Consider the following 20,846-nt stretch of genomic DNA (forward strand, 5'->3'; position numbering starts at 1 on the left):
TGTGTGTGTGTGTGTGTGTGTGTGTGTGTGTGTGTGTGTGTGAGATATTGGTGCATGTGTCCCTTGTTTCCATGCATGTGTGTCACCTTTCTTTTCATAGCTTTGTTGAGCTATAATTCATATGCTATGCAATTCACCCATTTAAAGTATATGATTCAATGGAGTTTTATCATATGTAAAGAGTTGTGTAATTATTACCACATTCAATTTTAGAACCTTTACACTATCTCAAAAATATACTTCATACATGCTCGCTATCAACCCCCATCCCCAATCTATTACCCCATTCCGCAGCAACCACTAATCTACTTTGTGTCTTTATAGATTTTCCTGTTCTGGACATCTCATATAAATGGAATCATATAATATGTGGCTTTTGGTGACAGGCTTCTTTTATTTAGCATAATGTTTTCAAGATTTCATCCGTGTCAGCATATATCAGTACTTCATTCCTTTTTATGGCTGAATAATATTTCATTGTATGATACCACATTTTGTTTATCTATTTAGCAGTTGGTAGACATTTGGGTTGTTTCCATTGTTTGACTCTTTTGAATAGTGCTGCAGTGAACATTTGTGTAAAAGTTTTTGTGTGGACATATGTTTTCATTTCTCTTGAGTATATACCATGGAATGAAATTGCTGGGTCATATGGGTCATACTCTGTTTAATATTTTGAGGAGCTGCCAGACTGTTTTCCAAACCTGCATCACTTTACATTCCCACTAACAGTGTACAAGGGTTCCAATTTCTCCACATCCTTGTCAACACTTGTTACTAACTGACTTTTTTATTCTAGCCATCCCAGTGGGTTGAAGGGGTATCTATCTCATTGTGGTTATGATTTGCATTTTCCTTAGGAGGGATGATTTTGAACATCTTGTTACGTGCTTATTGGCCATTTGTATGTCTTTCTTTTTTTTTTGTTTTTAAAGGTTTTATTGGGGAATTGGAGGAGGGGAACAGCATTGGGGAATCGGGGAAGGTGAACAGACAAGTTGGTGTTCTTTTGTTCTTCAGTGTAGTTGTGGAGGATGTTGCTTCATTTGCCCATGCTGGTATTATTATTAGTCTCTTCCCAGGTGAGGCAATTGCTTGCCGGCCATTGGACGGCGGCTCACAGCATCTCACGGCTGCTCACGGTGGCTCACGGAAGCTCACGCCGGCTGCCGGCTGCTCATGCTGGCTGCCAGCCACTCACGGTAGCTCACGGCAGCCCACTGCAGCAGGGGCTGCAGCCTACGCCATCGCTGGCAACTTCACGGTAGCCCAGCCCCAGGTTGAGCTGTTGTTCACCATCTTAGCTATAGCAGGCATAGCATCACTGGCCCTCATGGGGGATCTGAACCGGAGCCCTGATGCTAAGAGCTGGCGTCCCAAGGCAACTGTTAACCAATGTGCCACTCGGCCGGCCCTGTATGTCTTTCTTGAAGAAATGTTACTCATATTCTTTTTCCATTTTAATATTGGGTTTTTGTCTTCTTGTTGTTGAGTTCTTTCAATATTCTAAATAAACATCCCTTATCAGGAGAGCAGAGACTGGCCTCTCATGTCTTTCTGCACACCCCTAAGCCCATCAAGCCTAGCTTGCAGTAGATGCTTCCTGAAGGCATAAGGGATCTGGGCTTCCTCGAAGAGCCCTGGCAGGAGTGTTGGTCCGGGGGAGGGGGGGGGCTGGCCCCCTCACACTTGTTATGAATCAGAGACAATAACCCAGTTGAACTGACTTCAATAGAATCATGGTAGGAGTGAGGGGGAATTTGAAAAACCCAATCCCTGAGCCCAGTTATAAAGTGGTGGGGTCACACATTGGAGGTCTTGATGAAGTTGAATAATAGCTGGAGCCAGCATGATAGAGTTGGGTGAGCAGGATGGTGGTGGAAAGAAAGATGGCTGCAGTCAGGGTTTCTGAGGTTGGAACAGATGATTCGGTCTCGGGAGGGAGCCTCGTGGCAATGGGTGGGCACAGAAGCAGGTTGCTGGGTTGGGGTGAACCTGGTGGAAGCCGTTTCTGATTCTCATGCCATTCCCAGTTGTGTGTATCTTCCCAGCCTCTACTTGCTGCGTTTTCTTTCATTTCCTGCAGTGGAACAGTTTTAAGCTGAATTTGTTGGAAGCCTAGAACCGGAGACAGCACAGCTGGCAGTAACACCCTCGTAATGGAATTTCCAGAATAAGTTCAAGCCCAAGAATGCACCCTCCTTGGGAGGTGGCAGGATGGCTGGGGTAGAGGCGGCCTGCTCTGCTTGTTTCTCCCCTGGGAGGCCCCACATAGGCCGGCCTTGCAAGGAGAAGGAAGACGAGACCTGGCCTACCCCTCAGCTGGCTCCACTGGAGCCGCCATATTGAAATGCTCCTTCCTTCTGGGCATTTGACAAAAGTTGGTGAATCGGAGGGCACAGCAAGGAGGTTCAGGATCCCCCTCTCCCAGATGGCCTGCAGCTGTCCTCTCAGAGCCAAGCTATTTGCTCCTGCCTGGACCCCAGGCTGAGTCCTTGCCCATTGTCTCTGCATCTGACTCAGCACAGATGGGGCCCTACCCTTGTCCAAGCCTGGATGTCTATACTGTTCAACGACACATGTTCCAGTCTTTGGGGATCTCTTCTTGTTGACTCATTATACCCTCGCCTCCCAATTTACATGCAAATACATGCAATTTTAGAATAAACATTTTTATACACACACATGCACACATACTTACTAATTCCAAAAAAGTATGGCTTCAATATCTGCTAAAATATTTGGGGCCTCACCCTGATAATAGTTACCAGTGACCAACTGAACTGGCTCACTTATGACCCACGGCAGGACACAAGGTGGTTTCTAAGCCAGCACCCACCTCCCCTGTCACCACATGACCCTGATTCCTTCATTTGCCTTGGAATTACACTCTGGACTGGAATTATACCCGGAGAAGCTGGACTAGAAAGCTGTTAGCAAGACCTGGAGGCCTCTGCATGAAAAAGTCACAGAAGGCATCACCTTTGCAACCCAAACAATGTCATAGCCATATTGGAAAAGTCAAACAGGTTCTCCCATCAGCCACTCATTTTCCAGGAAAGGCCTCTCAAAAGCAGTTGTTTGAAAGGGTCTAGAGCTCGGCTGAGGGGGCCAGGCCTGCCCATTGGAGAGTTTCCATTTGGAGTAATCGCATGAGGGCCTATATAGTATGTGGCTCAGTTGGATGTGGTCAGCTATTTTTGTTGTTGTTTTTAGTGCCTGAAGAATCTTTCTACTATATATTTCCTAACTTATTTATTGTTTCCAAAAGAATAAAGTTAGGGTGAAAGCAGATAAGGCTAACATTTCTTTTCTAGCTGACCAGAACTTATGTTCCCCCTTTTTCTTGAATTCTTATACAGAAATCTGATTTGATTTTAGAGCTTTAAAATGAGCTACCGCTTTTCAGAAACATAAACATCTCATAAATTGAGAGACGGGAGTAATTTGGAGAGGAGGCAGAGAACCAGAAAGCTCCCGTTGGCAGTCTGTCTGCCCCGTGCGGGGGGCCTGGTTTCCTGGCCAGGGTAGAGCTGGAGGGGATTACAGGCAGAGGGGGTGACCGAGGGCTGCGTGGGAGGGGCTGTCCAGCTTGCCCCCTGCTCTGATGGCTGAGCCTGCCTTCCCATTCCTCCTCCAGGAGGAGGGTCTCAGTGGCTGAGGGGGTGCCCCGGCCTGAACAAGCACTGCCTGTGAAGGCCAGACATGATGCACAAAACGGACAAGGAAAGTCATTGGTGAAGTTCTGTCCTTGATCCCAGGGTAGGGGCTGGTGTGACCTGCAGTCACAAAGAGGCTTGAAACTTATTTGCCAGGTTGCATATTATGGAGCTTGAGTCTTTGCCCTAAACAGTTAACTGGGGTAGGGAAATAGGGTTCTTTAACTCTTCCCTGGAGAGAGGCCTGTGGGCGTGAGGACTGGACCAGATTCAGGAATCCTGGGACTTCCACAACTGGTGGAGGAGGGCTGAGGGTGGGATAAGCATGGTGTGTGGGGTGAGAATCCTTTCAGGCTGGGGGCTGGTCATCTGGGGAGTGGCAGGGCTCTGCTCTTTTCAGGGCTCTGTGCTGAAACTTCCCCTCGTTTTCACACCATGGTGGGAGGGAGACTGGCTTCTTTCCATGCGAGCATTTTGCCCAGAGGTGGGACGTGAGCATCCTGCTTGCTCTGTCTGCAAGGTCAGACCAGACCACAGGCCCAGGGATCTGCAAATGGGACTATGAAAGGAGAGTTTCCTTGCTCCAAGTGGCGCCCAAGGGCAGAAGCAGGGCCTGGGCATGGCCAGAGGCAATGTAGTCTAGTGGTTAAGTCTAAGCTGGGCTCTTGTTCTAGTGTGGTCACTTACCTGCTGGATGACATGGGGCAAGTTACTTAACCATGCTGAGCCTCTGTTTCCTCATCCATGAAATAGGTCTAATATTTGTGGCTACCTCTTAGGGTTGTTGTGAAGATGAAATAAGATATGTAAATATAAGTGGCAGATATTGTTATTAATATCAGTGATAATAAGACTGTTTATAAAGGGTGGAATGTAGGGAAGAGTGTTTCAGCTCAATAAATTATTACAAATGTCCCTACACAAAATAGGTTCTATCTTGAGGGAGGGAGCTGTCTGTCACTCGAGGCATCCAAGCAAAAGTTAGGGGTTCCCTAACTGGGGATGTTATCAAGGTATTAAAGCCTCAGACTGGGATAGACATGGTGATCTTGGGAGGTCTGCATGGTCCGTGATTGTGGGCAGGGAGGGGTGGGTGGGCTGGAAGGCAGTGCCTTGCATCCCAGCCCTGTGCTGTGCAGATCATTCTGGAACCTGCATCCCTCATGTGAGACACTGAGATCTGGTGGTCACATCAAGTCACCGGGCAATGAGACAGGGAATGCCAGATTTTGAAGAATCCTCTTTGGCAGTTGGTTAACCAAGTCTCCGAATCGGAGAGGGCTGTGTGAGATGGCTCAGTATGCGAGGATGGCTGAGGAGGGTCTTTTGCCCCTGGACTGGAGAACTGTCCTGCCAGGCTGCTTCCAGAGGTGTGATGGGCAGAGACAGCGAAGGCTGCAGTCCGTGGCGAGCCTAGGTTTGTATGACTTTGGCCTGGATGAAGCACACGCCTTCTGACTTGTGCTGTGAGGGCCTCTTGCTTTGCTTCGTCTTGAATGGGGCAGGAACAGTCCCCCTGGGTATGAGAGAGGGGTACGGAAAAAGGAATGGGATAGACATGGGACTTGACTGAGGGTCCCCTCACAAGCTCTGATGGCAGCAGAACTGCAGTAGCTTTGGGGCAAAATGCCCTGGCCTTCCCGTCTCACAGCCCTTGTGTTCCCTGGAAGAAAGCTTTCCCTGGGGGCTCTGCTGGGCTGTAGTGCAGAGGCCCTTTGGTTTGGCCATCACTTGTCCAGGTGCAGGCTCAGCCTCTGCCCGTGAGCCTGAATGCCTCTCGGGTCCTCACAGTGCCTTTCTGGCTTCCACATCCTTGCCCAGGCCCCTGCCTGGCATGCCCTTTCTGGCGCAGGTGGGCCTCTTCTGCCACCCTAACAATTCCTCACTTCCAGCGCCTGCCCCTGCCATAGTTTGTCATGGGCCAATATATTCCCCTTGGTATCAAGAGAGTGTTTGCCCATTGCAACTGATATCCATCCTTCAGGTATACCCTGTACCATAGTACAGAGCACACCATGTGTGGCTACCCTCTCGGTTCCTCTGTGGGCCCCTCCCTCCAGACTATGAGCAACTCACAGCCAAAGGCTGTGCCTTATTTATCTGTTTCTCCCTGCCCTGGGCACATAACAGGTGCAAAAGTAAAAGGGTAAAAGTGCTTTGACCAAAAGGTGTTGTGTACAACATAAGGTCTGATATGGACATTTTAATAAGCAGACCTGAACTTTTGCAGACAATTGAGTATCGTTTTATAAAATGGTGACTTTGGGAAGCCCCAAACTTATTACAGTCTAATACTACTTACTATTTTTCCCTGGAACGTTTTTGGCCTCCTAATTGGGTCTGTTCATGAGGCACAGGAGGCAGCCATCTTGGTTTTGGTCCAAAATGTTGTTTGCCATGTGATCAACAGATCTAGCTGGAAGGGACGTGAAAAAGATTGAATGCTGCTGGGAGGCCCAGTGGTGAGTGCTCAGTAGGTCTTGGAGGGGGTTCCCTAAGAAATAATCTCAAAACAGGATGAGATGGGAAGATTGGTGGGGTTTAGTTTCATAAAGTGGCTGCCTTAAAAAGACGTGGCTTCTGTTTGGACAGGGAAGATCTAACGGATTTATAAAAATGGTTCCTTCATTCACTGCTTTGTGTTCACAGCTATATTGCCAGTGTCTGGAGCAGTGTTGGTATGCAGTAGGAACTTAATAGATATTTGTTGAAGGAGTAAAGGAATTCAACAAATGTATATTTATTAAGGATTGCCTACTATTTTCCAGGCACCCTGGTAGGTGGGCTGGTCTTACTACTTTATAGAGCTGACGTGTGTGCCCGGGGGAAAGGGTGGTTTGTGTGCAGCTGCACATATATCCACACACATCTAGCTCTAGATTTCATTGCCCCTGGGATTAATACCTCCATTGGGGCTTAATAATATCTTGGTTGGACTTGGCCAAGGTTATATGCTTTTATTTCCAAGGCCAACACCTGATTTTTTTAAGGTAATATTTTGATGCAGGCAAAAAATTAGATTAAAAACAGAGCACACACTCCTGGGGCACTATTCTGACTTGTTTATCATCAGCAAACAGCTGCTCTCTCTGGCTTGCACACACACATACTTTAAATCTGAAATAATAGCACTTTGTGCTGGCATGGGGGTACCAGTTCCCACCTTTGAGATAATTAAGCTTTACTGATAGGATATTCCCCTCTTTTCTGCCTGCAGATAAAGGCAAAACCACGTGATAGTGGTAGTGTTTTGGAGTGGATATGGTGCCCTGGTGTGTGTGCATAGTCCTCACGGCAGTGTCTCCCCCATCCTACCCCCTTTTAAGCACTGGAACCGTTTGTTTACATGAAACGTTATGTGGAGCCCCATGAGTGCACCACACAGTAAAAGTGGGTCTGCTTTGCTTGAAATGGGCAGGGGCCCCCTTGCACAGCCTCCTTACACCCCCCTCCCAGTTGCCTGCTGGACCTCAGAGCTCCCCGAGGTCCTGGAAGAAGAGCCTGCATATATGTGGTCACATACATGTGGACACACACATGTGCATTCATAAATGCTTACCTGTACTGTGCTGTGTATTCATGCCTCTTCTCTCTCCCCCTTTCCTCCTGCTCTCGGCACCCCTGGTTCAGGCGGGCCTCATCCGTACAGACAACACCGACTACTTCATTGAGCCCCTGGAGCGGGGCCAGCAGGAGAAGGAGGCCAGCGGGAGGACACACGTGGTGTACCGCCGGGAAGTCATTCAGCAGAAGTGGACAGAGCCTGACGGGGACCTTTACAATGAAGGTAGGCTGTGGGCAGGGCCCCAAGCTCTGCTTCTGTCTATACCTCCGGGGTTGTTTTTAGGTAACTTCTGGCCTTAACCTCTCAATGCCTGGCTTCAGTCTTCTCATCTGTAAAATAGGACTGGGCCATGTAGACCTACTATACCTGCAGAGAAACCTCAATGGATTTTAGGGGCTACTATAACTGGCTGTAGTTGGCCGCCAGAAAAGCTACTTGAGTCCCCCCCCTCCAAACGGTGGTTGTTGGAACTCAAGAGGCCTCTGAGGGGCCTCAGCATTGCTTTGCAAGGCCATTTCTCTGCCAAGGCAGCAGTTAATCTCTTCCCACCTAAAAATGAATTCAACCCCTGGGAGCTATAGGAAGGACGTTCTTAGAGCACTTGTAGGAGACTGCCTGGTGTCAGGGCATTGGGGTCAGCGTGGTGTCTATTGGACCATTTTTAAATCCTGTCTCCAGTGCTGTCTACTGTGTGACCCTAAGCAAGCTACTTAATGTCTCTGAGCCTCATTTTAGAATCTGTAAAGTGGGATTGATTCTTGCTCACCTCTGAGGCTGTGTGTATTAGTGATAGTGTGTATAAAAATCCCAGCATGGAGCTTGGCACATCGTAGGTGCTTGATGTAGGGTTGCTCTTACTCCAGTATTGTCATTAGGTTGACTACTGACCTGTTAGGGTGAAAGCCCCTGAGAGCAGGGCCGTCCCTGCGCCCTGGTGACCAGCACGGGAACCTGCACCCCAGCAGTCCTCAGGGCCTATGGCTGAGCGAATGAAGCAGTGGATGCGATGTGTGCTGGTTCTGGGCCCGTGGCCCACTTCATCGTCCAGCTTCACAGTCCGGCTTCACCTTGTTATGAAGGCTTTGGCCAAGAGGACTTGAGAAGGTCCTGGGTGGAATCTGGCCATGAGTGACCACATCCTCCAGCTGGGGCCCTGGCGGGGATGAGCTTAGTGTGAAGGAATGCCTGAAAACCAGTTGTCCCCACATACAGTGAGTGCCTCCTTTGAAACTCCAGCTGCTTTCCATGGCGCTCCTAAGAGAAGCCACAGCACCAGGACTAGCCGAGAGGTAGCGGGCTCTGCAGGCCTGGGGTGTAGGGTGGAGGGTGAGGAGCTGGGCAGAGCATCGAGGACTGGGGTGGACTGCAGGGCCGCATAGTGACCAGCACCATTCCCTTCAACGCAGCTGGGAAGAACGACAAGGCTCATTGGGCTCCATTTTATGTGCGGCTGCTTCTGAATCAAAAGACCGTAAATCTCCATTTGGGGAGAGACCTGGGGAAGCCCTGCTCACGGCCCTGGGCCTGGAACCCGTCGAACCGCCGGCCACCATGGTGGATGCCTGGGAAGCCAAGACTGCTGAGCGGGTGGAGTTGGAGTTCAGGCCTGGGAACGTGGGTGCAACTCCTCTCATCAGGCTGCCACTGGAACTTCTGTGGGCCCGTGGGCGATGCCGTGCCCTGGGCACATCTGGGTCCTTCCTCAGAAAGACGAGGGGCAATGGGAGACTTTCTTGGAAACCTGTGACTCTGTTATTTTAAGACCAGCCGTGGGTCCGAGCCCAGTGTGTAGAGAAGCGTTTTTGGTAGCACCTGTCTCCATTTAACATTCTTGAGGAAGACAAAAGGCTTGACTTCATGTCTTTGGGTATGCTTTTAGGCACACAGAGAAATAAATGCCTGAGAAGCATGGGCCAGTTGGTCAGTGTCTGCTTAGCCACAGTAAATAGGCTTTTGAGGACTCTCCCCCAGCTGGAGCCCTTTCCCCATCTCTGTCCATCCCCACCCTGCCCGGGTGTCCGCCCGGCTCAGACAGCCTCTCTCCTGGATCTCTCAGCCCCCTGGATTTCTCCTGGGACTGTCACTTTCCCCCAAATAGACTAGGGGGTCCTGGAGGACAGATACCCAGTCTTAAGGATGTTTGTGTCACTCACATGAGCTCTGCTGTCCTGTAAGATGTGTCTAACTTTCCTCGAGGAAGGAAAAGAAGCGTCAGAAGAGCCATCAGACTGATTTTATAGCTGAAATATTGCCTGTGGAGGGGCTTCCTGCCACCTGGGCGCCACTGTAGAGGTGTCTGATGTGGACCAGCGAGCCCGGAGGGCGAAGGGGACTGTTCCCCTTGGCTCTCAGGGTATGGCCTTGGCTGCTACTTTCTGAAGAGGGCACACAAACACCCACACACAATCACACACTCACCTACATACGGTGACTCACATACAACACATACACACTCACGCACGTTTGTTCACTCACGTATAACACACCCACGTACTCACCCACACCCTTACTTAGTCACACACACACACACACAATCACAGACCACTCATTAACACACACTCACACTCATTTACACACAATAAATAATACCATTCACACAGCCACACATCTCATTCACTCATAGTCAGACACCTCACAGATTTACAGTCGCACAGCTCACACATTCACATACTCACATGCATTTACGCACACTGATACCCACTCACATACCCACACATACAGTCACATGCCTCGCATACAATCGCATACCTCACACATACACATACACTCAACACACACTAATATCCACTCACACACCCACACACAGTCACACGCTTCACATACTGACACTCACCCACTCACATAAAACCCACATCCACACACTCACCCCTTCCCCCCCCACACACACACACATACCCTTGACTGCCCCCAAAGAAGAGATAAGTGATTCTTTCCTCAAGGGCTCTGGTGAGAAATCTAAACCTTTCCGAGTCCGGGGATAAAAAACTCCCTTGGCTGAACCTCCGGGTGCAGGCTGGCCCTCACTCCATCCGCTCAGGGACTCCCCTGTGAATCCTGCCTTGGCCTCGGAGGCTGTGCTGGACATTCCCATATTCCTAACGCTGCCCTTTCCTTCCTTAACCCAGAGTCCTGTTCTCTTTCACCCCGTTCCCACCCTCTAAGTCTCTCCTTGGGAGGGATGCCAACAGGCCATGTGTGCCTGTGGCCAGAGTCCCGGCTCCTCGGCTGGGGGCCAGGGCTGCTGTATGCCAGGGCAGCTCATCCCTTCAGGGGCAGCCAGCAGGCTGAGGCTTAGGGCTGCTGGTTTTTTGTTGTTGTTTTTTAATTGAGATAAAGTTCACCATTTTAAAATATACAATTCAGTGGTGTTTTGCTATATTCACAATGTTGTACAACCACTACCACCACCATCTAATTCCAGAACATGTCCATCATTCCCATAAAAAACTCTGTACCCATTAATTAGCGGTCCCTCCCATTTTCCCCCTCCCCAACCCCCTGGCAATCATTAATCTACCTTCTATCTCTATAGATTTGCCTATTCTGGACATCTCATGCAATCATACAATATGTGGCCTTCTGTGACTGGCTCCTTTCACTTAGCATATAAGGTTCATCCATGTTGGAGCATGTATCAAAGCTTCACTCCTTTTCATGACAGGGTACTATCCCACTGTGTGGATATGCCACATTTTATTTATCTAGTCATCTGTTGATGGACATTTGAGTTGTTTCCATTTTTTGCTATTATGATCATGCCACTACGAACATTCATGTACAAGTTTTTGTGGGAACATATGTTTTCAATTCTTTGGGGGTATATACCTAGGAGTGGAATTTCTCAGTCCTATGGTAATTCTATGTTTAACTTTTTGGGGAACTGCCAAACTGTTTTTCAAAGCAGCTGTATCATTTTATATTTTCTTGGGGCTTCTTGGGTGGGCTCATTGAGAGCCCCTCAGGGGCCTGCTACCCCCACCCCTCCCTGCTTTTAGGGTTACCTATTTCTGGTCTGAGAGATAAGAAACACACAGAAGAGGGTGTGGTGAGAACATCTCCAGGGTCTACGGCTAATGTCAGCAGGCCCTCCACAATTCCCCTCCTTGTTTTTGCGGAGAGAGAAATCAGGGTGGGCCCTGATAGGATGTGATAATGGGAGAATGAAAGACGTGGGTTTGCATTTTGGGCTCTGCCGTTAACTTGCTATGTGACCTGGGATGGGTCACAGAATCTCTTGGAACCTCCTTTGACAGACCTGGCAAGGAGAGCTGTGAGGGGTCAAGATCTACATTTCACTTGCAGTATGTAAACCTCTGGGTACCGGTCATGAGTTGGGAGTGACTGCTATTTGTTCTCCCCACTCCATGGAAAGAACCCTTGCCCCTTCTTCTCCCATCCTGAGGGTCCTACCTCCTGTCTCCTGGGACTTGTCTGTGGGCAGCTATGCTCACCTTTGGGCACAGGAGCCAGGACTGCCCGGAGCTCTTATGCAGTGTGACCTGCAGAGAAAGACGCACTGGATGTGATGGACCAGAGGGCCAGCCACCCTTTCTGGTTTTCCTAGAAGGCCAGTGACCACACATTTCTTTAACCCTGAAGTCTAGTGTTTTCTTTTCTTTGCACTATAATGTCACTAACCAAAGGGAAAATAAAGACAGTAGCACCAAGTCCCATGGTTCCCTGCTGTCCTGTCCTCAGATTTCAGTCCCTGAAGTACCATGTCAATAGAAGCTTAGAGACAGAACTTGGGTCTCTGCAATGGTACCCACTGACTCATCCCCGAGGTTCGCCCACACTGGATGGTGTCTCCACATACCTGCTCACTATGGATTTTGCAGGTACAGTTTCCTCTGCTCGGGGCCCATTGTTCCCCATGTTCCAGCAGGTTATCTCCTACTTTCTGTCCGGCCCAGCCTAGATGTCCTCTCCTCCACAAGCCCCCCCACCCCCACCCCTCCACCAACTCCTTGGCCCTGGTTTGGGTCTTAGGGTAGAAGCCTTTCCTAATCAGTCTCCTTAGCCCTTGACATTACTACACTACTGTATTGTTACAGTCTGATATTTTTATCTGTCACCTGCATCAGGTGGTGGGCTTGAGGGCAGGGCCCTGCCTTAATCACCCACCCACCACCCACTCATAAGTATGGGATCCCTTTCTGCAGCCATTCTTGGGTTGTAATGGCCGCCTCTTTACAGCTTCAGCTCCTGGCCTCCTCTCTGGGTGGGGGATGGGGGCGGGGGCGTTCTCAAATAACAGTGAATAACTTAATGCTCATAGAAATCAATGGTACAACTATCAGAACTTCAGGGTAGGATGGCAGGAAAGTCATTTAAGGCTTTGAAACTTTTTTTGAGAGTTCCCAGCCTCCTATCTGGCTTTCTTAGCTTTCCCTTCAGTGTCCTCACGCACCCTCACGCCACTGCCCCTACAAATGTTGCTTCAGTCTTCTTTCAGGCTATGTAATGAATGGCAGGCTATGTGTAAATGACTGATAACTGCTTAAAGGGGTACCTTTCTAAGCACAGTGTAGATGGTGATGTTTCAAAGCATGGTCTTTTGATTCAGACAAACCTGGACAAGCTACTTTGAACCTCAGCTCACCTGTATGAGGCCAATAACCTGATAAATTGTTGTAAGGCTTGGGTTAGTTTAGATTAGATTAGATTGGATTAGATTAGATGAGATGAGATGAGAAGTCAGCAAATGAAGGTCTATGTACCAAATATGGCCCACCACTTGTTTTTGTCAATAAAGTTTTATTCGAACACAGATACACACACTTATTTGTGTATATATTGTCTGTGGCTACTTTTATGCTTCAGCAGCCAAACTGAATAGCTAAGGCAGAGACCATATAACCCACATAGCCTAACATACTTACTGCCTGGTCTTTCACAGAAAAAGTTTGACAACTCCTACGTTACATAATCTAAGTTAATAAATTCTAGTTAGATAAATATTTTGCTTTTAGACAAAAGGCCGACGCAGTGATGGTGAAATTTTGGGTCGATGGCGGTGATCAGGAGGGACTTGAGAGGCCTGGGGTGCCTACTTCAGGGGTGCCTAAAATGTCCTGGATAGGCCACAGGAATATCACAGTTTTTTCCTTTATCAAGGTGTTTCCACCCACTGCCCTGCCTTTTGTTTTTATAGCAAGTTTGTGAGGCAAGATATCAAGGATTATTCATCCTCATGTCATAGGAGGGAAGAGGGGAGCCCAGAGAAGTCACGGGGCTTGGGCCAGGACGCGCAGTGAGACGGGACCGAGTGGGAACTAGAATCCAGGCCAGTTCTCTCTTCTCTGCTACTCGTTGCCTCACAGACTTAGCCGTGCCCTTGTGCCAGGAAGAGGACTCATACTCATGGACCACCTGGCATGGAACAAACCCTCACGCTACCTTGGCTTACAGAAGCAGGAGAAGGGGCACATGTGACAGGGGGCAGGGTGGGTTGACTGCAGCGTCACAGGGACAGCCCCTTTGTGGATTTGATCTCAGTCTCTTCCCATCCTGGTTCCAGCCTTTGGCCTGGGTGACTTTCCCAACCTGCTAGGCCTGGTGGGAGACCAGCTGGGTGACACGGAGCGGAAACGGCGACACGCCAAACCCGGCAGCTACAGCATCGAGGTGCTTCTGGTGGTGGACGACTCAGTGGTACGCTTCCATGGCAAGGAGCATGTGCAGAACTACGTCCTCACCCTCATGAACATTGTGAGTGTCCCCAAGTCCTGGGACTGGGTGTGTTGGGCAGGGGGTGGGCTGGGACCACCAGGATTGGTCTGAATGCATGGTTTCTCTCGGGCCTGGTGTTTTCTGGGTGGATTCGGGGGAATCTATTTGCTCTTTAGTACCGATGGACAGCAGGCTCTCTGGTGACATGTGCCTGAGCTCGCCTGATATCTGTCCCAGACTGCAGCCTCGCCTCAGCTGTGCATGCCTGTGCTGGGGTGCTTGCAGGCAATCTGCATTAGCCCCTGGCAAGCTGGAGCCCTCGGACAGTGGGTTCTGGGCTTGGACACATTCAGAGCCTAGGTCAGGCATGGCTGGGACTTGATTGAGACCTCACATGTGGAGAAAATGCACAGTCCCAGGCTGGGAGCCTGGCCAAGTGCTGTCAATCTGCTGAGGGGGCAGTCCCTGGCTCCTAGTGTGGGCCTCCGGTGTTCACAGAAACCTGACAGGCAGGGAAAATGAGGGTCACTGGCAAATTTGAGACTGGTGAAACACAGAGCTATGCCCTACCTGTCCAAAGTGTGTGGCAGCCATTCAGCTGCTACTGGTGAGATAGAGGGCCCTTGTCACAGAAAGGCCAGTATTACAAGAAAAATAAAAAATACAGTTGTTTGTATTTTTAAAAAAACCTTTTATGGAAAATTTAAATCCAGCTATCTAAGTGAAGCTGCCAATTTTTAAATGCTAAAAAAAAACCCCAAACAAACAAAAACAACAAAAAGCAAAAAAACCACTGTGAAGGCTGAACAGAACATATCTACATGCCAGATTTGGCCTGTGGGCTACAGGTGGACACCTCTCAGATAAAGGGGCAGAGATGATTAGACCAGAAAGGGGAGGGGGTTAAATGCACATGTCAGAGGTGGGCCCTGCACTGTTTCTCTTCTGGCAAGAGGCCTTTGTCCCAGGGGCCTGCAGCTGTGGCTCTGGGAAGGATGGGAGCAGTCTAGGTGTGAGTAGGACCTAGGGTGGAAATCGTACAGGCCACAGTCAGATGCTGGGGAATGTGGGCAGGACGTCCCTGTAAAGCTGGGTAGAGGGGGTGACTCATTGGGGTCAGGCCCAGCTCAGCATGCTGAGGCGCTGTGGAGTCCGGGCAGGAGGAGGCAAGGAGTGGAATGTGGGCAACTACCACATCAACAGGCGACAACAGGGCCTCTGAGTCTGCAGGGGACCCAACTTAATGGCCCATCATAAATGGTCATCGGGAACACAAGAACTGAGAAGGAAGATGTACATACAGGGTGTGTCCTGAAGAACGTGGCCTCTTTTGAAGGCCAAAGTTTCCAGCCTTTGTGTGGGCCTACACTGGCCTTAAGGTTAGAATCCTCTGACCTGAGGCCGGTGAGGAGGTTGGCTGGCTGAATTCCCGTGCTGGCCGAAAGGTGACTGGAGGTGGGCCAGGGCTGGGATGGAATCGCCTTACACCCAGCCTAACATGGACAGCTCTTGTAGGCTGTGATGGACATGCCACTGATCACAATACTGCATGGAGAAAAACACTAGTGAATTGGCTAAGAGCATGGTTTTGGGCTCACACTGTCTGGCTCTGGCCCTTCTTTTCTGTTTTTTGAACTTGGGGGCAAGTGTCCCCTCCCGAATGTCTCTTTCCCTGCTTTTAAAACAGTGTTAACAATACTTACAAGGTTTTGGGGAGGATCTAAATAGCACATAGCATGGTACCTGGCATAGCATAAGCTCTCAGTAGGGGATTGGTGGCAGTAATGATGTGACTTTCAGGAGAGGACTGGTAACATTTTTCTGGGAACTCAACTGTTGATGTGCAGAAGTGTCAGCTCCATGGTCCTGCCACTCACCCTAGAAACATTTGTAGGATAATAAAACAGAGCTACGCTGCCTGTGCTGTCTGAGGTCCATAATCCTGCCACATGTAGGCAATGTGGCTTGCCAGAAGGGCACACAGCCAGCCTCTTGTTAGCTGTGTGACTTTACGCAAGGGACCTGTATTGCTGAGGACTCCAAATTGCAAATGATGGAAAATCAACTCAAACTACATTAATAAAAACAGGGTAATTTATTGCCTTTTTGACATAAGAAATGTCCAAACCTATAAAGAATTTTTATAAGATTTTATTTGAGGCAAACTGATGACAATTGCCAGGAAGCAAGATCTAAAATGCTCCAGAGAATGACAGTTTTGAAGTTTCTTTTATGCATTTGAAATTAAGGAGGGACCTAAAGAAGATTATATGAAGGTGGGAGAAAGCAAGGCGGAATTGGATTATAGGATAGATAACAAGATTATGCGCTGTTTGAGGGTGGATACTTTTATTTCAAAGGGGTTTTTAACTAGATGCATAAGAAAAAATGGACAGGGCTTGCTTAAGACCAAGATAAACCTTTTACTAAAAAAGTTATGTGCCTGGGGCGTGACTACCCACCATGACCTGCCCAGTTAGAATTTATGATCAGATCCTCCTGTGAGGTTACTTTTCGTAGAACCCCTTTTCATCCAAAGGCTGACGGGCCAAACTGAGAAGGATGGGATGGAACTGGTTGCAAGAGCAGTTGGTACTAGACGCTAACATGGACTCTGTTTTTAGGTTCCCTTCTCTCTGTGACATCCTAATTCTCTCTGACCAACTTTTCTACAAGACAGATTCTGGACATTAGCAGCATGAGGCCGACTCCTATCCCCATAGCTCTGTGGCCAGAGACAAAAGAAGTTTCTCTTCTAGTTCCCAGTTAAAAAATTCCTGGGGCGGGACTCTGATTGGCCTGACTTTGGGTCACATGACTATCATTTGGACCAATCACTATGTGTTAGAGAAGGAGGTAGAGTTTCCCAAAGGAAGAGAGGGACTGGAACACAGGCATGGCCGCTGGAGAAATTGTTCTGAGCTGGCCAGACACCCCAGTTTGTGTCTGGTATATTGGGTCGTCGGGAAAGTCATGATGTATTTTTGCATTGAAAAACAGAAAAATATGTCATGACTTTCCCGATGACCCAATAATATTTAACCCCTGAGAGCCTCCATTTTTTCATAATAGTATCTGCTTTTGGGTTTGTTGTGAAGGTTTAATATGTATAAAGTATTTAGCACATAGTGAGTACTTCATTAATGTGTTCTGTGGTTCTTCTGGCCATATTATTTGTCTTAGTATGTGTATATAAGTGGTTCTTTATCTGAGTCTCTGAAGGTCAGGTCCTTGAGGGTGGGGACTTTGTCTTCTACTTTTTTGAGCCCTGACAGCACACAGCACATTGCCCAACACCTGAGAGGTGATCTGTAAATACGGAAGTGAATGGTGTCTTTGGGAAAAGCAGGGAGCCAGCCAGTTTCCCCCGAGATACGAAAAGAGGAAGGCAGCAGATTTCTGTCTGCAATGCCAGAATGAAGGAGAGGGCAGGAGGAGAAATCAGATCCAATTACAGGAGCCACAGGGACAGGAGGGGCTGCCAGAAAGTCTGCTCTCTTCCACCTCTTTGTTTGGACATTAATTCTTTTATCCCTTACGTAGCATGTGGTTTGGAGCTCAAAGAGCAAAGGCTACCATGTGGGGCTGTTCAGAAAGAGAGACAGCGAGGATGACCAGCTATGAACACACCCACCTCAATGGAACATTTGACCACCCACCCAGGCTCTATAAATAGCCGGCCCAACAGAAGACTGCACAGCTGACCACACAGCTGAACACTCATCTCATTAGTGGGAAAGCCAGGTTGGCCCCAGGAGTCAGCAGGTGGAGAAGCAGGAGATGGGAAGGGGGTAAAGAGGCCTTGGGTGCCGGGAGCCTGGGCCCTGGGTCCAAAGCTGGGGCTGAACACCCTAAGAGTGTGAGCTGGGCCCAGTTCACAGCACTAGAGTCCTTTAGTTTGCTAAAAGGTAATTTTCAGGAAAAGGTAAAATCATGACTCTCATACAGAAATAAAAATGGGTGTGTGTTAAAGATTTTGCCCTACTCGCTAATCAATGAGGGAAGCAGGTGGATGTTGTAACCCATTCAAAATAGACCCCAAAGAACAGAAACATTTATAGATCAGAAATGTTGAAATGAATGTGTAAATAGAGACAATATTGGCTTTTTCCCAGGTGGAAGGGAAGACAGAAATTACATATCTATAGACAAGAATTTTGCATTGCCATTCGTTATCTATAATGCTCTCAGGTGTAAATAGCTTCCTAGAATCAGATTCAGATGAGGCTGAAAGCTGTGCTGTCCACAATGCATAGTTCCCAGGAAAGTAAACATTTTTATTCTCTGAGTGTGAGGCCTGAACTGGGTCCCAGGTAGAGAGCCCTTTCCACGGATGGCAGGGTGTCTGGCTACCCATCTGACTTATGGGCTCCATCCTGCTCCTGGAACTAGAGGGGTGCCAGCCTCACTCAGGACACACCCTGGATTCTAGATGTGTAATAGTCCTAAGCCACTAAGTTGTGGGATCTCCCACCTTTCCCCTGCTGCCCAAGAGCTTGTCTTACCACTGCCTCTCTCTTTCTGGATCCTGGCTGGGGAGTAGGAGTGTGGAGAGAAGACCTAGGGTTGGGTGGCTGAGGGTGGGCAGTCTGAGGAACAACCAAATTCCCTTGGACCATATGCTCCGTTCTTTTAGAGAAACCCTTCTGTCTGAGCATCTCCACTGAGCATTGTGTTCCTTAGTTTCTCCTTTAATATCTCTTGGTTGGACTGAAGTGGGAGCAGGTTTGCACATTCTGGAAGGGTGGAAGGGGCTTCCTTGAGCCTCAGCTGGCCTCAACCCCTAGTCTTGGCTATCATTTATTCATGAGTTCAGAGCCAGGTACTGTGCTGCCTCAGGGGGCCTCCCCGGTGCTAGGCATGGGCAGGAGGTGGGTGGTTGTTAGTCAAGGCTCTGAGATTGTAAGTGACAGAGACCCAACTCACACTAGCTTAAGCCAAAGAAGGAGTCTGTCTATTGGAAGGAAGCTCTGACAGTGCCCAGAGTTAGTACAGGAGCTGCAGGACAGGGCAGCTCCAGGGACCACAGGGACTAGGGCCTCAGGCCCTTTAGGACACACACACACACACACACACACACACACACACACACACACACATGCCTCTGCTTGGTGATATAAACTGACAGGAGCCAGGCTTTCCCCCCATGGTGGGAAGTGGGGTCACTGGGAACTACATGTCACAACATTTAGGACCCAAAGGTGAAGGGATCCTTCCTGCCCTCCTATTGGCTGGGTTGGGTCATGTGGCCGTTCTGGACTAATTGCGGTGATTGGAGGGTTGTCTTGGGGGCCCCAGGTGGAGCCTACTGATGTGTGGGGGCGAGGTAGGATCTGTCCCTAGAAAGCAGGCAATGAAGCTTGCAGACAAAAGAATAGCTTCCATGGTGAAGGGCTTAGAAGGAGTAGAAAAAGTAGTTTCTGCTCTCTGAGCACTTACACTGCTGTGTGTCCACAGACGCTTGCAAATGACATCACTGTAGAAATCATTAGAATCATTTTTGAGCAACGACTGCGAGCCATGCTCTTTACAGACATGACTTCATTTACTCAAGTTTCCCAGTAATCCTGTGAGAGGTCTGAGTATCCCAGTGTCCTTACACAGAAACTGAGGCACAGAGAGCTGGCTGTACCTTGCTGGTCTCCCATGTGGTCATCGGTGGGGCTGGGATCTGAGTGCTGCTCTGTTGGCTTCACTCACTTCCCACAGCCTCCGCACAGAGGTCTGTAACCTCACACCAGGTGGTGCTGTCCATGGCTGGTGACTCAGGGGAGAGGGAAGAAAAACAACTTTTTCTCTACCCTCTTAGGTTCAGCGCCTGGGAACTGTGATTTAAACTGACAAAAGACAGATTAGCAAGAGAAAAGAGTTTATTTACATGTGTAATGTGCATACCCATGGGAATGACCAGCGATGAGTAACTCAAAGCGGTGGTTAGAATTTGGAGCTTATGTATCTAACTTAATAGGGGAAGAAGCAGGGAGCAAAGGCTTCTATGAGGACAAATAGGTTCCTTTAGGAAAGACAAATGGGTTTTTAGGAGAACAAATGGAAAATTAGAAAGTTTGTGATAATATTTGTTTATGCAGGTGCAAGTACCCTTTCTGTCTTTTTTTATGACCATGAAATTGCCCTGGGGAGGGGATTTGTGGTAGTTCATTTCCAAGAAGTTGCTGCTTTGTCAGATGAAGGAATTTCTGAGAAGGGTTTTTTTCTGCACCTGTGGAATCTCAGATGACTTCAGCTTAAAATCATCTTCATACCAACTCTGTGGTTCCCCAGACAGGCGAGGAGCAGGACCTCAGGAGCAACCCAGGAAATGAGTGATTATATGTGTATGTATCCTAGAGAGAGGCCATGACACTGTGCTTGTCCCTGAAGTCCCTGCTTGGGATAGAAATGAACCTCAGATCTGGAGCTATAAGAGACCATGTGGATGGTGGCGGGGAGCAGATGGGAAGTTCTACTAAGTTCCTGAGGTTTGTGATGCAGAGACCAATGGTCCCCCAGCCCCTGATGTCTCTCCTCTGTCCCTGGAACTTTACCGTTGGAGGAGTGTAAGCCCGTGACTCGTTCCAGCTCTTAGGAAAATGAACATGTTCTGACTTCTGAACCTTGACATCTAACCTGTGACTCACAGCCTTGGCCAGGGAGCTCCTCCACCTTGTCCTCACCAAAGACGGTGCCAGGAGGGCCTGCCTTGGGGACTGCTGTTTCCATAGTCTTGGTTCCACCTTCCTGCTCCTCACAACCTACCAGAAAGTCGGTAATGAGGAGAGTAAGTGCTTTCTCAAGTTCTGGAAGGTTCTTTGAGGCTGGTCTTCTGCTCATTGCTGGCTTGCCCTTGTGAATGTGGGAACAGAAGGGGCCTTGGATGCGTGAGGGGTACAGTGGAGGCAGAGCTTCCCATGAGGGGTTCCTGTTTCTCTGGGAGAGAGAGGCTCACAGTG

The 20,846-nt window shown here is 48.8% G+C and overlaps 1 protein-coding gene across 2 annotated transcripts in view; it reads left to right on the forward strand.

Annotated features, from left to right (window-relative positions):
• The window catches only part of ADAMTS14 (ADAM metallopeptidase with thrombospondin type 1 motif 14), a 63,521-nt gene that overhangs the window by 17,722 nt on the left and 24,953 nt on the right, over positions 1–20,846 (forward strand). For both annotated transcript variants that reach the window (XM_019624142.1, XM_019624147.1), the window contains exons 2-3: positions 7,290–7,446; positions 13,745–13,935. In XM_019624142.1, coding sequence (XP_019479687.1) covers positions 7,290–7,446; positions 13,745–13,935 — 348 coding nt within the window. The remainder of the gene's footprint in view (positions 1–7,289; positions 7,447–13,744; positions 13,936–20,846) is intronic.

Source organism: Hipposideros armiger, unplaced genomic scaffold (genome assembly GCF_001890085.2).
Source record: "Hipposideros armiger isolate ML-2016 unplaced genomic scaffold, ASM189008v1 scaffold_15, whole genome shotgun sequence".
Lineage (NCBI taxonomy): Eukaryota > Metazoa > Chordata > Mammalia > Chiroptera > Hipposideridae > Hipposideros > Hipposideros armiger.